Genomic DNA, 13565 nt, shown 5'->3' on the forward strand with positions numbered 1-13565 from the left:
ATGTACACATATAAATACATGTAAGTACGTGTATATATATTTGAGACAGTGTCTTGCTCTGTTGCCCAGGCTGGAGTTCAGTGGCATAACCACAGCCTCCCAAGTACCTGGTACTACAAGTACACACTACCACACCTGGCTAATTTTTATGTTTGCAGAGATTGGGTTTCACAGTGTTGCCCAGGCTGTTCTTGAATTTCTGGGCTCAAGCAATTCTCCCACCTCAGGTTCCCAAAGTGCTGAGATTATACAGGTATGAGCAACTGCACCTGGCTGGAACTAAAATATTTAACTAACTGATATGTACCACTCCACAATCATATAACATGGAGATTAATATTAATAGCAATAAAAACGCTAGATTATCTGTGTTTACCTGGAGCAGAATGAAAAATGCTACAATTCCATTTCACAAATAGTGAAGGTGAGATTTCATTTCTTGCTCAAAAGAAAGCAGGTTATTTGAACTTATTGTTGAGACCTGCCTTCTGAGTGTCATTCACTTCATAGGCTTCCTTCCAATGTGCTTCTCATTGACCTCGGGCTTCCATTTGATTAATAACAAAAGTCACCTAACCTTAAACTCCACTCAATTCTTCTCTCTCAGACACCCACACACATACCATTAGAACTCCCACTCTCCAGTGCAATCTAGAAAAACGAGACACTCTACAAGGACATATACTCACACTTTTGACAGTCCAAGGAAACGTGGAGAAAGAGCAGCTGGCCTGTGGACATTACACTTTGGTTTTACTGCTCCTTTCTTGGAAACCCTCCTCACTCCCTGCCCACTATCCCTGAGGCTGGCCGGTGAGACATTTGCTCTCGTATCCTCTCCTCTCCAAACCCTCAGTCTTACCTTATAAGCCGTCTTTCTTTCTTTAATTTTCCACTGCTACTTTCATTACCCTCTCGGAGCCAGAATACTAGGGTATAGAGAACGTATGTGGAGTGAGACAGGGAGGGAAGGTTTCTGGGGAGTGAGCACACGGAGACGCTGACACCCGTCCTTTCTGGGAACTGCAGGGAGATGCCTTCCGTGCCTCAGTCTCTGAGGTGGGCCCAGAAGAGAATTTTGAAATGGGCTACAATAGGTTCAGGTGTCTGTCTTCTCTTGAGATTTGCTCCCTCCCAGCCGTTCGTGTCTTTCCCAGGTTTTTCCAAAGAAATTCTAACTCTAACTCATCATTAAGGCTTAACTGTTCTATGTCCCATTCCTCCACGGCCTTACTAAGTCGCTAGAGGTAATGGAAATAATTATTTATGAGATATGAGAGAGTGACAGTGATTTACTGTGTTATTACTCAGATAATGCATTTACTTTCTAAGAAGGGCCTTTTGTGTCCTTGCTCAAAGAAATGAAAATTCTTAGATTATAGGTCTTATGGTGGATCCTATAGGGTTAGGAAAGTTTTGGAAACCCTTTAAATAATAAAAATAGCCTACATTTAATTGGTTATACTAAATATCGAGCACTTTTCTAAAAGCTTTACACATTTTAGCTCATTTGATGTTCATAGTAATCCCAGAGGAAAGTGCTAATACCTTTACAAACGAAAATACTGAGCCCCGAGGAGGGTGAGTAATTTACCCTCAGTCATACAGCTAGTAAGTAAATGAACTGGGGTTTGAACCCAAGTAGTCTGGCTCCAGAATCCCTGCTCTTTATTCATCCAGATAGCTGTCAAAAACAGCATCAAGGCTGAAGTCAGTCTGGGAGTCTGAAGGCCTGAGTTCTAGACCTGGCTCTGCCTCTAAGGAGCTATGCAACTTTGAGCAAGCCACTTAAACTCTCTCAGCTGAACTGAATTTGTGGTTGATATCCTTGTTTTTTTGGAAGCAGAACGATTTCTTTAAATGAAATCCTAATGAAAAGCCTGATATACACAACAGATAAAAGAGAGGTATTGAGCCTAGGCTGCTGTTACAGCTGCCCACATGTTGTTCAAAATTGAACCCCTCACCCCTTACTAAAGATAGCGCTCTGTTGAGCCAGTTGAACTGCTTTTGACTCAATGATCTCCACTGCTTCTTTCAGCTACAGGACCCTGTGTAACCAATTGTGTAGACAAACCTAGCAGCTTCGTGTCTCAAAATGTGCTCTTTTCTGTACCACGCACTCCGGTGGAAACAGCCTAGTGTTAGAGACAGAAAAGAGGCAACACTTGAGCAACCAAGGACATCGATTTCATCATTTTACTTGATTTCCTTCAGGGCTCAACCAAATAAAAGATACTAATTAAAGCCTCACCCTACACTATATATTTCCCTCTGAGAAGCAGAGATGAGAAATGCAGTTTCTAAGCACTTAGCACAGTGACTACCATCTTCGAAGCATTTGATGAACGATCATCCATGCTAATTTGAATACTATAGCAACAGTATAACCAAAACTCAAAACATTTATAACAACAACATTGCTCTGGGTAGAACTTTTGAGATTAATTTCACTAGATACTTGAAAATAAATTCAATTAACCTTGTTTTTCTTCTTCAATAAAATTAGATATGAGGTCGCTCAATGTTAAATTCCCCCCTCTTCTAACAAGTATATCTAGATATAGATCTGGATATACTTACTTTCTTCCCACTTCCAGATATTCTCTTATGAACCTCACTTCTCTTTTTCTGCCAAGTGGAACACATTCATCATTAAACCATTTGTTTTTCAGTATTACTGTCCTCCATTTGTTACATATCCCCCACTAAGAAAGCAGAATGTATCACAGATGGTGTCCTTGTTAAAGGGAAAACTTCTGGAGAGACAGTGCAAGACTCCTGGGTCTTTGGTTTGCTTTGTAAAGTGCATGTGTATACATGGGATATGGGTGACTATGTCTCTGCAATAGAGCTTATGATACCCCAAAAGCTGGAGGAATCATGCTACGCTCATTTTCTGAGAAATTCACCAAGTATTGAAAGTGAACTGGTCTTGGGCAGAAGTCTACATTTTGTACAGTTAGGCTAAAATGTCTAACCACGTTAGGCTCTCCTTTTGCAGCAGCCCATTAACAAAACTGAGGCATAGGTGAAGAGCGTTAATAACAAAAAGCGCTGTAGTCTCTGGAGAGCTCAGAAGAAAGACTTTCAGGAATGACTGGGAGGCTGCTCAGGTGTGCTTTGGAGTTTTCCAGTCTTTGAGATGTGCTACTTGCATTCTTTGCTCCTCAAGGGCATTTGCATCCCCACTGTGGTTAAGTATAGTAATAAGCAGAAATTAGAAGCTGAATGCAAACTGAATGAGTGAAGGAATAAGGGATTCAGTGAACAATAAGAAGAATTGATGGCAAAACTGCAGTCTAGTGATATGAACACATGGCAGGAAGCAAAAAGAATTTCTAAATGTGAACAGATCAAAATCCCGTTCAACTTCCTTGCGCCTCAAAAGGAGGTGGTCAGAAGTTTTCTTGAAAGGCTATTGTTCTTGGAAGGAAAGTGTTGTTTCACTCTTTATCAGCCTCTGACTTCATAGCTGTGTTACCAAAAGGGCTGGGAGCAAGGATGTGGGTTTAGACCCTGCGGCCGAAGCCTGCTCTGCTCTGCTCTGCCAGCCACAGTTGCCCTCCTCTCTTCTAGCCTGGCTGCTCACCTCTCAGCCTGGCCATTCTCCAGCTAGGGCCACTGCAGACATCTGAATTAATCAAAAACTGTCTTCCCTTCACATCACCTCAGAAACTTAATATAAGAACGTAAGAAGTGTTGTACCCCCTAAGACTAGTAGTTTATTCAATTTAGTATTCTCTCCAATGGTGACACCAAGGGATCTTTACTGGAATGGACAAAGAGGCACTCTGAATAGCAAGCATGCCGAAATTCTGGATGCCGTTATCTCTAATTTCAGTCCCTAATTTTAGTTAACTATTTACGGAAACATGTAGTGCATGCTGTATCTATCAATGTGGTAAGTCTGTAAACCTTAATTTCTTTTTTTTTTTTTTGAGACAGAGTTTCACTCTTGTCACCCAGGCTGGAGTGCAGTGGTGTGATCTTGGCCCACTGCAACCTCTGCCTCCCGGGTTCAAGTGATCCTCCTGCCTCAGCCTCCAGAGTAGCTGGGAGTACAAGTGCGCACCACCACGCCTGGCTGATTTTTGTATTTTTAGTAGAGACAGGGTTTCCCCATGTTGGCCAACATATTCTCGATCTCCTGACTTTGCGATCCACCCCCCTCGGCCTCCCAAAGTGCTGGGATTACAGGCATGAGCCACTGTGACCAGCCGACCCTTAATTTTTATAAATTAAAACCTCTTCTGGGGCATCATTGTATTTTTTTGATTTGTACTATTTTGCTTGGTCATTAAAATCAATTTAATAAATATTTGTATGCCTACTGTGTATCTATACTTCAAAGCCTTCACATTCTTGGAAGCTGAAGATCTGGGGAGGAGAGGAAGTGGGAGGGGCTGGGACACTAAGATTAAAATGAAGTGTCTTTCATTCAAGAAGGTAACCATCCAGTGGGGGAGCTAGAAGCATGCACAGCTCACTGTAATACAAGTAGAGCAGTGAGAAGTAATCACCGAGGCATAAATGAGGTGCTTATGAATGTACAAAGGAGGGAATCAGTAATTCTGAATCAGGCGTAAGGAAACAATTCTTAGGGTAGGTGTCATTTGAGCTGGGCTTTAATGAATGAGCAGAATTTTCTTCATTGAAATGAACATTTAGGCAAAGTAAACACTAGAAACAGAATTGTGAATGTATATAATGTGTTTGGGGAGAGGATTCAAAAAAGGCTGGTATCAGTGTTGCCAGAAAAAAAATGGAATGGTAGATTGGGATTGGTTTACTGAGAGCTTTGAACAAGTTAAAGCTTTTGGGCTTTGTACAGTGGGCACTGGGGAAATAGTAAAGGACCCTCTAAGTCTCTGCTCTTGAAATAGATAGTCAAGGACACTCTACTGTCTCCATTATTCAAATGAGAAAACTGAAGCTTAGAAGGAGTAAGAAACTCGCTCTAAAGCAGGTGTAGAAGTGATATTTGAGCTGAAGTTTCACTCTAGCGTCCAAATACTACACCTAGTCTTAGTCCTTCTTTAAAAAGATTTTAGAATTATTTTAATTGGCAAGTAAAAATTATAGTAATAACGTGATGTTTTGATATATGTCTTAATCTTAATTTAATTATTTATAAAATAGGGATAATAACAATACTCCCTAGCTAACTAAAAATTTGATCAAATAAAACTACAGATGCTAAAATGCCTTAGAAAGTATAAAATACTTTTATAAGTGTTGACTATTAATATTATTTTCTTGTTATCACTATTCAATTAATATAACTCCTAAATATATTTCTGGAAAGGAAATTAGTGTTATTTGATGTTAATATTGTCTATAAATGATTGAGTTCCTACTGGGCTTTATATATATGTATTATCTCATTTCCTTGCTATCTTGTGAAACAGGTGTCGTTATCTTCAGTTTATAGATGAGTAAACAGAGGCTGAAAGAGATTAAAACCTACTCAGTCACACAGCTGGTAAGTCAAGAACCATACTTCAAATTTATGTCTTTAAATCCCCAAATCCCTTCCATAAGGCTACTCATTGCCTTCCTTATTGATGAAACTATAAACCTTGCCGTTTGCAGTGGCACACTGAAATGCTATCTTCAGGGAGCAATTAACGATGCCAGAAATTGCAGCATTTCCAACAAAGATGTGAGTGTCTGGTTTTGTGCTTTAAAAGAGATGTAACTATTTCCAACCCTGTTAAGAGTCAGGTTGAATAGGTAAGTAGTAATTAGGCTTGACTTACCTAAAAAACAATTACCCATTCTATCCTACTCTCTGAGACAAAAAAATCAAAATAATGTCTTTAAGAATAATTTTATTGTTGATTTAAAAAAGATAAAAAAAATCCCTGTTTATGTAATGGTATTGGTTCCTTATAATTATTTTAAACTTTAAAATCTTCCCTAAACATTTACTGAATCATTTGTTTCTATGTTTGTTTTTTGTTTGTTTGTTTTTTGAGAAAGAGTCTCGCTCTGTCACCCAGGCTGGAGTGCAGTGGCGCGGCTCACTGCAAGCTCCGCCTCCTGGGTTCATGCCAGTCTCCTGCCTCAGCCTCCGGAGTAGCTGGGACTAGCTGAGACTGCAGGCGCCCGCCACGAAGCCCGGCTAATTTTTTTGTATTTTTAGTAGAGACGGGGTTTCACCATGTTAGCCAGGATGGTCTCGATCTCCTGACCGCGTGATCCGCCCGCTTCGGCCTCCCAAAGTGCTGGGATAACAGGCATGAGCCACCGTGCCTGGCCTGTTTCTATGTTTTAAAGTATATTTCTCGGCTGGGCATGGTGGCTTATGCCTGTAATCCCAGCACTTTGGGAAGCCAAGGAGGGCAGATCAATTGAGGTTGGGAGTTCGAGTCCAGACTGGCAAACATGATGAAACCCCGTCTCTACTAAAAACACAAAAATTAGCTGAGTGTGGTGGTGCATGCCTGTAATCCCAGGTACTTGGGAGGCTGAGGCAGGAGAATAGCTTGAACCTGGGAGGTGAAGGGTGCAGTGAGCAGAGATTGCACTACTGCACTCCAGCCTGGGTGACAGAGGGAGACTCTGTCTCCCAAAAAATAAAAATAAGTAAATAAATAAAGTATACGTCTCTTCTCTTGGTTATGAAACTTAAAAATATATACATAACAGGTTGGCTAATACTGTTCAAAAATTTGATGATTGTTATTCATGATAGATTTATTCTTCTGAAATATATGTATATTTTACACATAGCAAAAAATGGTCAGAATAGATAATAAGCAGAGTTTGACCAAATTCATATTGTTGGCAGACTTTCATATTGAATGAAGTCAATCCAATAATCCAATTGTAATTGTTATTATAATGGCCACCAGATATTCTGATTTAATTATTGGAAAGTAATTGCTGTAGCTCTTTTTTAAATAACATTTTTGCTGTTTTTTATGAGTCAAGTTTTCCAAAAAAAGTTGTAAACGGATAAGGTGAACATAGAAATCTTGAAATTCTAGCTTTGAGATTAGGGTCAACAACAATGCATTTAGTGACACATAAAGTAGAATATAAGCCACATCTGAAGAGGTTGAAAGCAGAACACTAAGCTCAGCAGCTATATTCAGACAAATCTTTCTCTTTTACACCAATTCCAATATGGTAGCCATAGTATGACTATTTTGAGACATAGAATCATAAAATCCTGAGTTGGAAGAAGGCTTAAAGAAGATATTTGTATTCCATCCATCTACAGCAAACTCCCTAGTGGTTTTTTGGTATTTTCTTGAATATTTGAAGTGACAGGAAACTCGTTATTGCCTAAGGCCAGCCCTGCCACCTTAGGGCACAGTGGTTTACCACCTTTCTAGATTAAGTCAGACTCTTTCTCTCTGTAGCTTCTTAGTCCGGCCTTCAGGGCATATGAAATAAATCCCTATTTAATGTGACACTCCTTCATGCATTTGAGAGAATCTTACCATGGTTCTTAGATGCAGTCAGGTTTGAAGGGAAATTTACAAAGACAAATATTTGAAAGAATATTAATCAAAACCATAACAATGATTAAGTTTGGTTGGTGAAGTATAGGGAATTTTTCTTTGGTCCTTGTGCTTTCCTGTATTGCTTAAATTTTATACATGAATATATATTCTAATTATAATGAAAGAAAATGTAGAGCTATTTACACTTTGGGAAAGATACTTAAGTCCTAAATGCAATCAGTGAAAACTGAGACTTCACTTTGAAGAATAAGAGCATCTGAAATCTGAAATCTGCAAGTGATAAACCTCAGTGTCCCCACAACCTAGACCCACATGATAGAAGCTCATTAAAAATGTGAATATGACTAAATAAATCAACAAATCATTCATTTAATCGGTGGTCAAAATCTACTTGGAGACACAGTCATCACTTGGGAAGCAACAGCTCCACTAAGGACCAAGTTGTTACTGCTGTGAATCCAAGTACTAAGAGGAAAAGAATCACCTCCATCCTAATTCAAATTGATTTAATGCCCCTTTTAATTGTGTGTTTCTCAAATACATCACAGTCTGGAAATTCTCTGGTAGTTCTGTTTGTGACTTTACAGCTAGAGATGAACTGAGGTACTCAGAAATAAACTATTGCTCTGCTTGAATCTCGATACATCTATGACAATTTTGCACAGGAAACGACGATGCTGCTTATGATGATGATGGAGGATAAGTACCATATTTAAAACCTGGCATGTGGCTGGGCGCGGTGACTCACACCTGTAATCCCTGCACTTTGGGAGGCCGAGGTGGGTGGATCACGAGGTCAGAAGATCGAGACCATCCTGGCTAACACAGTGAAACCCCTTCTCTACTAAAAAACAAAAAATTAGCCAGGCGTGGTGGCGGGCGCCTGTAGTCCCAGCTACTCAGGTTGAATTCATTCAAATAAATGTCAATTGACCCCAGAGATGCCTGAGAACTGTTGACTATTGTCACACTTACACTGAAATATTCAAAAGACAATGTACAAAATGAGACTAAAGATAAACATCAAGATGTACAAATTTTTCAACTCCATATATCTAAGGATAGGTTGCGTTCTGAATTCATTTAGTGACAATAATAGAATTAGAGTTTGGAGACACTGAGATTTTGTTTCCTTGAACAAAATGTTTTGCACAGTTCTAATCAGTCTGATCAGTTCTGTGGAAATCAGAGAGCAGTCAGTTGAAGAGAAAACTGGTGAATGAATAAAATATCAAATGCATCAAATAGATTTCACCTGTTAGCAGAAAGGGATGGAAAACTCAGAAACAGGGGGCAAGAATTTTTCTTTCTGAAAGACGAAATGTGCTCCACTCAAACTGCGTTGTATTTTCCCAGAAGAAGCTAAAGCAAATTTCGGAATTAAGCAGGGAGAGATGATAATCAGAATAGTTTCACTGATGACAAACAGTCTGCCCTAGGTCCTGAATTTTCTACAATCTCTTAGGAGTTCCTCTGTAACTAGGAAGCACAAGTACCTTCTGCTTTTCAGTAAGCATTCTCCCAAATTCCAAGTCAGAGAGGATGGGTAAAAGAAAAATAAAAAAAGAGACAAAAGTCAATAGGGTCAAAAGAGATGTATCCTTAGTAACCCAAATTGTGATAACTCTTGGCTTTAGCAAAAACCACAGGCCTGTGTGGAAGTAGAAGTGCAGTTTTTCTGTGCAACCGTCTGCTGCCAGGAAACCAATAGTCTCTCCACTGCAGAAGTGGTCCTGGATCAAACAAGGAAGGGTCTAAATGTTTGCAGTCATGTGCACATGCCTAGATTGGACATATGGACCTTCACCTTTTTTGCTGAGAATCTTGTTTGCTTAATCTAATCAGCACTCTTAGAAAAGCTGCCTCACCACTGCTCCCCAAAATTATTTCTGGTGGTTTGAAAATGTCCAGACATTGGTCATAGAGTCAAAGCCTTTCTTCCATGGGGGTTTAGACAAACCCTCGAAGATAAACTGGAAGTTTCTGAAACTAATCACAGTAGTAATTATTTGCTCAGGGATAACACAATAATTATATTCTAACCCCAAATCAGGTGTGAACCCCAGCTTTATTTCTCATTAACTCTTGTGTATTTGGTCAAGTGACTTATCTTCCACGAACCCCAGTTTCCTTATCTGGAAAGTGCTGATAACACCTACCTGCTGTCATTGATGTGAGAATTTGATAACATACAATAAGTGTAGGTGCTCATAAAATGGTATCTGCCATTATGGTCATTATCACCAGTTCAAATTTCTTTAAAACGTTGTTAGTGTTCATGTGTCCCGGAAAGCATTCTCTTTCCATTTCTAGGAGTTTGGTTACTTAACATCCTTTACTATTAAGAAGCTCATTTTAAAGCAGATGTGGTCAAAATGAGTGAATAATTCAAGAAGGATGAAGACATGGGGTTTAGACAAAGGGATATCAATAAAAAAAGAAAAGAGGCAAAAGGATAAATAGCAGAGAAGACCAGAAAAAATGTTGGACTCCCAAAGTGGGTAAAGATTACCAGATAGGCTTGGGCACGTGGAAGACTGTTAAGATTTAGCCATTGTCCCCAAAGCAAACTTAAGCAAATTCAAAACCTGATGAGTTCGTAACTCTAAAAAAAAAAGAGAAATGTACTCAAGAGAAGAAACATAATCGCAGTACTACTGATTCAGCAGTGAAGGATATTTTCATTATCATGAAAATGCAAACATTGAATGTTCATTTAATGAAAGTCAGTTATAACTATAATGGGAGGATGGGTGAGGAGAGAGCAAATCCAGCAAACTAGAAAATCAGCATATAATGTCTATAAAGTTGATTAAGTGTGAGATAACAATATATTATTTAAAATTATGGTGGCATATGCTAGAACAAACATTGAAAAAATAAGCTGAAAGGAGTAACCACTGGAAAGCAGGTGGTATAGGGGTAGGGTTAGAATGGGGACTGTGGGTTTCATGCCTGATAAGCCTTTCAGCACTATCTGACTTTTTAAAGAGATGCACATAATATTTTAATAAAAATTTATGAAAAAACTTAAGAAAAGAAATAAACATTTGAGGTATAACAGATATCTCTCTTGCTCCTTCACACACACACAAATAAGCACAAGTGTGTAAAAATCTATGTAACTTACTCTTTGTTACAAGAGTTCCTTAGCCATAAATAAATAAATACCCATCATTTAACAACTAAAGGCATAGGATTTAGTAGTTAGGATGAAGAGTAAAGCAAAAGGAGGCAGAAAATCTTAACAAATGGAAAACATGGTACCTGTATTCAAGGATTTTGCAATTTGGTTGAGAAAAGAAATCAATCTCATTCAGGAGAAAGAGTGGAAACCTGAAATTTCTTTTTGGAGAAAAAAAGAATCTACACTTTTGAGTCTTGCTATTTTTGTCTCCTAGAGGTTTCCTGTGAGCTGTTTTCCAGGACTCAGAAGAAAAATCTTGTCGTGTTTAGCTGACAAGACCACCTTCACGACATTGCCAGAGAGAAAGGAGAATCATGGCTTTTCAGTGAGAAGATACCACATAGAAATATCGTCCCCTTATTTTACAGATGAGGTACTAAGCCTAAAAGAAGCTGTGTATTTTTCCCAAGTTCACACATCCTGTCTGTGACAAGAACCAGCTTTCTAACATCACCTGTGTGTTCTGGTGAATGTGTGATTGCCCCATACTAAACTGGGAAGGCTGTAGTAAACATGAGATGAGAACAATCATAATTAATTTTCTAATATTGTTCCATTAATGAAATGAATATAACAAAGTAACACTAACCACTTGTATAGCACTTTCAGGTGTCTCTACTGGGTGCAAAGCCTCATACTTGTAATCCCAGCACTTTGGGAGGCTAAGACAGGAGGATTGCTTGAGGCCAGGAGTTTAAGACCAGCCTGGGCAACACAGTGAGATCTGTTTCTAAAAACAATAAAACATAAAAAAATAAGCCTAGTGAGGTGTCACATGCCTGTAGTCCCAGCCACTGGGGAGGCTGAGATGGAAGGATCACTTAAGCCCAGGAGGCTGAGGCTGCAATGAGTTATGAACACACCATGGCACTCCAGCCTTTGAGACAGAGTAAGACCCTATCTCTTAAAAAAAAAAAAAAGTGTCTGTATTTTCATTATCTCATCTAATTGTAACAATCTTACGCTGATAAGAAAATTCAAGTTGATTCAGAGAGGTTTAATGAATTGTCAAGGGCAAATAACCAGTGAATAACAAATCAAATAATTGGACCAAGGTGTTCTGGCTCCTTGTCCAATGTAGAACACTTTCTCTTTCATTACGACACACAAAACTTTAGAGAGCATTTTTGTAAAATGACTGTATTTAAAATATACTTGAAAATATTTTAAATTACATATGGCTAAAATAAATGAATTAGTTCAGCTTTGAATTCTTAACAGTCTGAATGAATAGTCACAGGGATACTCAAAACGGTCACGGTGTGAGAAAATCTGGGACAGGGTAAGAGTCACACATGTCTGATTAGAGCTGCCCAACATTTAAGGCAGTGATTACACTTCGTGATATGCCAATGTTATTTCTCCAAAATATTTCAAGTAAAAACCCATTTTGTCCCCTTAATTCTTTTTTTTTTTTTTTTTTTGAGATGGAGTCTCGCTCTGTCGCCCAGGCTGGAGTGCAGTGGCGCGATCTCGGCTCACTGTAAGCTCTGCCTCCCGGGTTCACACCATTCTCCTGCCTCAGCCTCTCCGAGTAGCTGGGACTACAGGCGCCCGCCACCATGCTCGGCTAATTTTTTGTATTTTTAGTAGAGACGGGGTTTCACCGTGGTCTCGATCTCCTGACCTCGTGATCCGCCCGCCTCGGCCTTCCAAAGTGCTGGGATTACAAGCGTGAGCCACCGCGCCCGGCCCCTTTAATTCTTAAAATAGAAATGTTGGGCAAAATTTTAAATGGTCGAGAAATGTTGAAACTAACAAAGGACAATCGCTTTTCCTCTAAAAACAGCTCTTCATGGGTCTTCTAAGAAGAAGACTCCAACTCACGGACCACTGCTGACTCATTAAAATCAACTTGTAATGTCACGCACATACTGTGTATCTGTCCAATTCATGCACATCCATCCAGAATGTAGGAAGCTTTGGTATCAAAGAGCTGTTTATGATTGACAAATACTTCAATGCTCTAAGATTCCATTTTCATCTTCTTTAATAAGGAAAGATAAATGCAAAAATACATGTCATTAATTGCTCTGCATTCTTCCCTCCAGAGAAATGCAAACCATAAACATCAGTAAGACATCCTACTAATAGCTTTAAAGGTTGGCTTAAATCATTATTAATTATACATTTCTAAGACGGTCTGTGACTGCATATGCCTTGCTTTCTTATTCAAAGTTTCAATCAATAAGGTCATCCCTGCCACTTGCACCCTGAATGGCAATGCACAAATTTAGTGCCTGTAGAAGTATAAATAGATATGTGTCTACATAGATATCCTAGTATCATAAAGTTACATTTTAACTATGTAGCTTGCTTGTGCATAGGAGATTACGTTTTTCCAGGGAGGGGGGTAGATGACTTTTTAAATTTATTTTTTAAATAGCTACATTATAAATCTCTCTTGTTGGGCCAGCACAAGGCAAAACTAAAACAACCTCTTTATTGTAAGGCAAATGCGTCATTGGATAACTTGCAATATTTTTTTTAAATGAGTCTTTCACTTTTCAACCTGTTTTGGGGTGAGTAACCTATATTGCTCCTCTCAGATCAAATTGTGTTATTTCTTATCATCACATGATAGCAACTTTTAGAAAAAAATGATTGCAGTTCCTTATAATAATTCTACCTCCAATTACACTGATTTACTATTAAGGACATATAGTTAGATGTCAAGGAATTTTGGCATTCACCGGGAAGTAATTACATTGACTTAGTTCCAGTTTTAGGTTTGAGCTTCCTAACCAAACATGGAAAGCTTTGTGGTTCCTTAAATCATAGAGACTCTCACAGAAGGATTTCTGAACCTATGGGCATAAATGCTGAAGAGGTCTATAGATAGACTTCAGCAGGTCTGTACAATTTCTGACGCTGTGCAAAAATCCTCTGCACTTTTTGTG

The 13565-nt window shown here is 38.9% G+C and overlaps 1 protein-coding gene across 7 annotated transcripts in view; it reads right to left on the minus strand.

The window, feature by feature from the left end:
* PTGER3 (prostaglandin E receptor 3) overlaps positions 1-13565 on the minus strand; it is a 193306-nt gene that overhangs the window by 135455 nt on the left and 44286 nt on the right. Inside the window, exon 3 of one of the 7 annotated variants that reach the window (XM_063624042.1) lies at positions 573-577. The exons of the other annotated variants lie outside the window; for them this stretch is intronic. Within the exon in view, the coding sequence (XP_063480112.1) occupies positions 573-577 (5 nt within the window). The remainder of the gene's footprint in view (positions 1-572; positions 578-13565) is intronic. 7 annotated transcript variants of the gene reach the window in all.

Source organism: Symphalangus syndactylus, chromosome 12 (genome assembly GCF_028878055.3).
Source record: "Symphalangus syndactylus isolate Jambi chromosome 12, NHGRI_mSymSyn1-v2.1_pri, whole genome shotgun sequence".
NCBI classification, from domain to species: Eukaryota; Metazoa; Chordata; class Mammalia; order Primates; family Hylobatidae; genus Symphalangus; species Symphalangus syndactylus.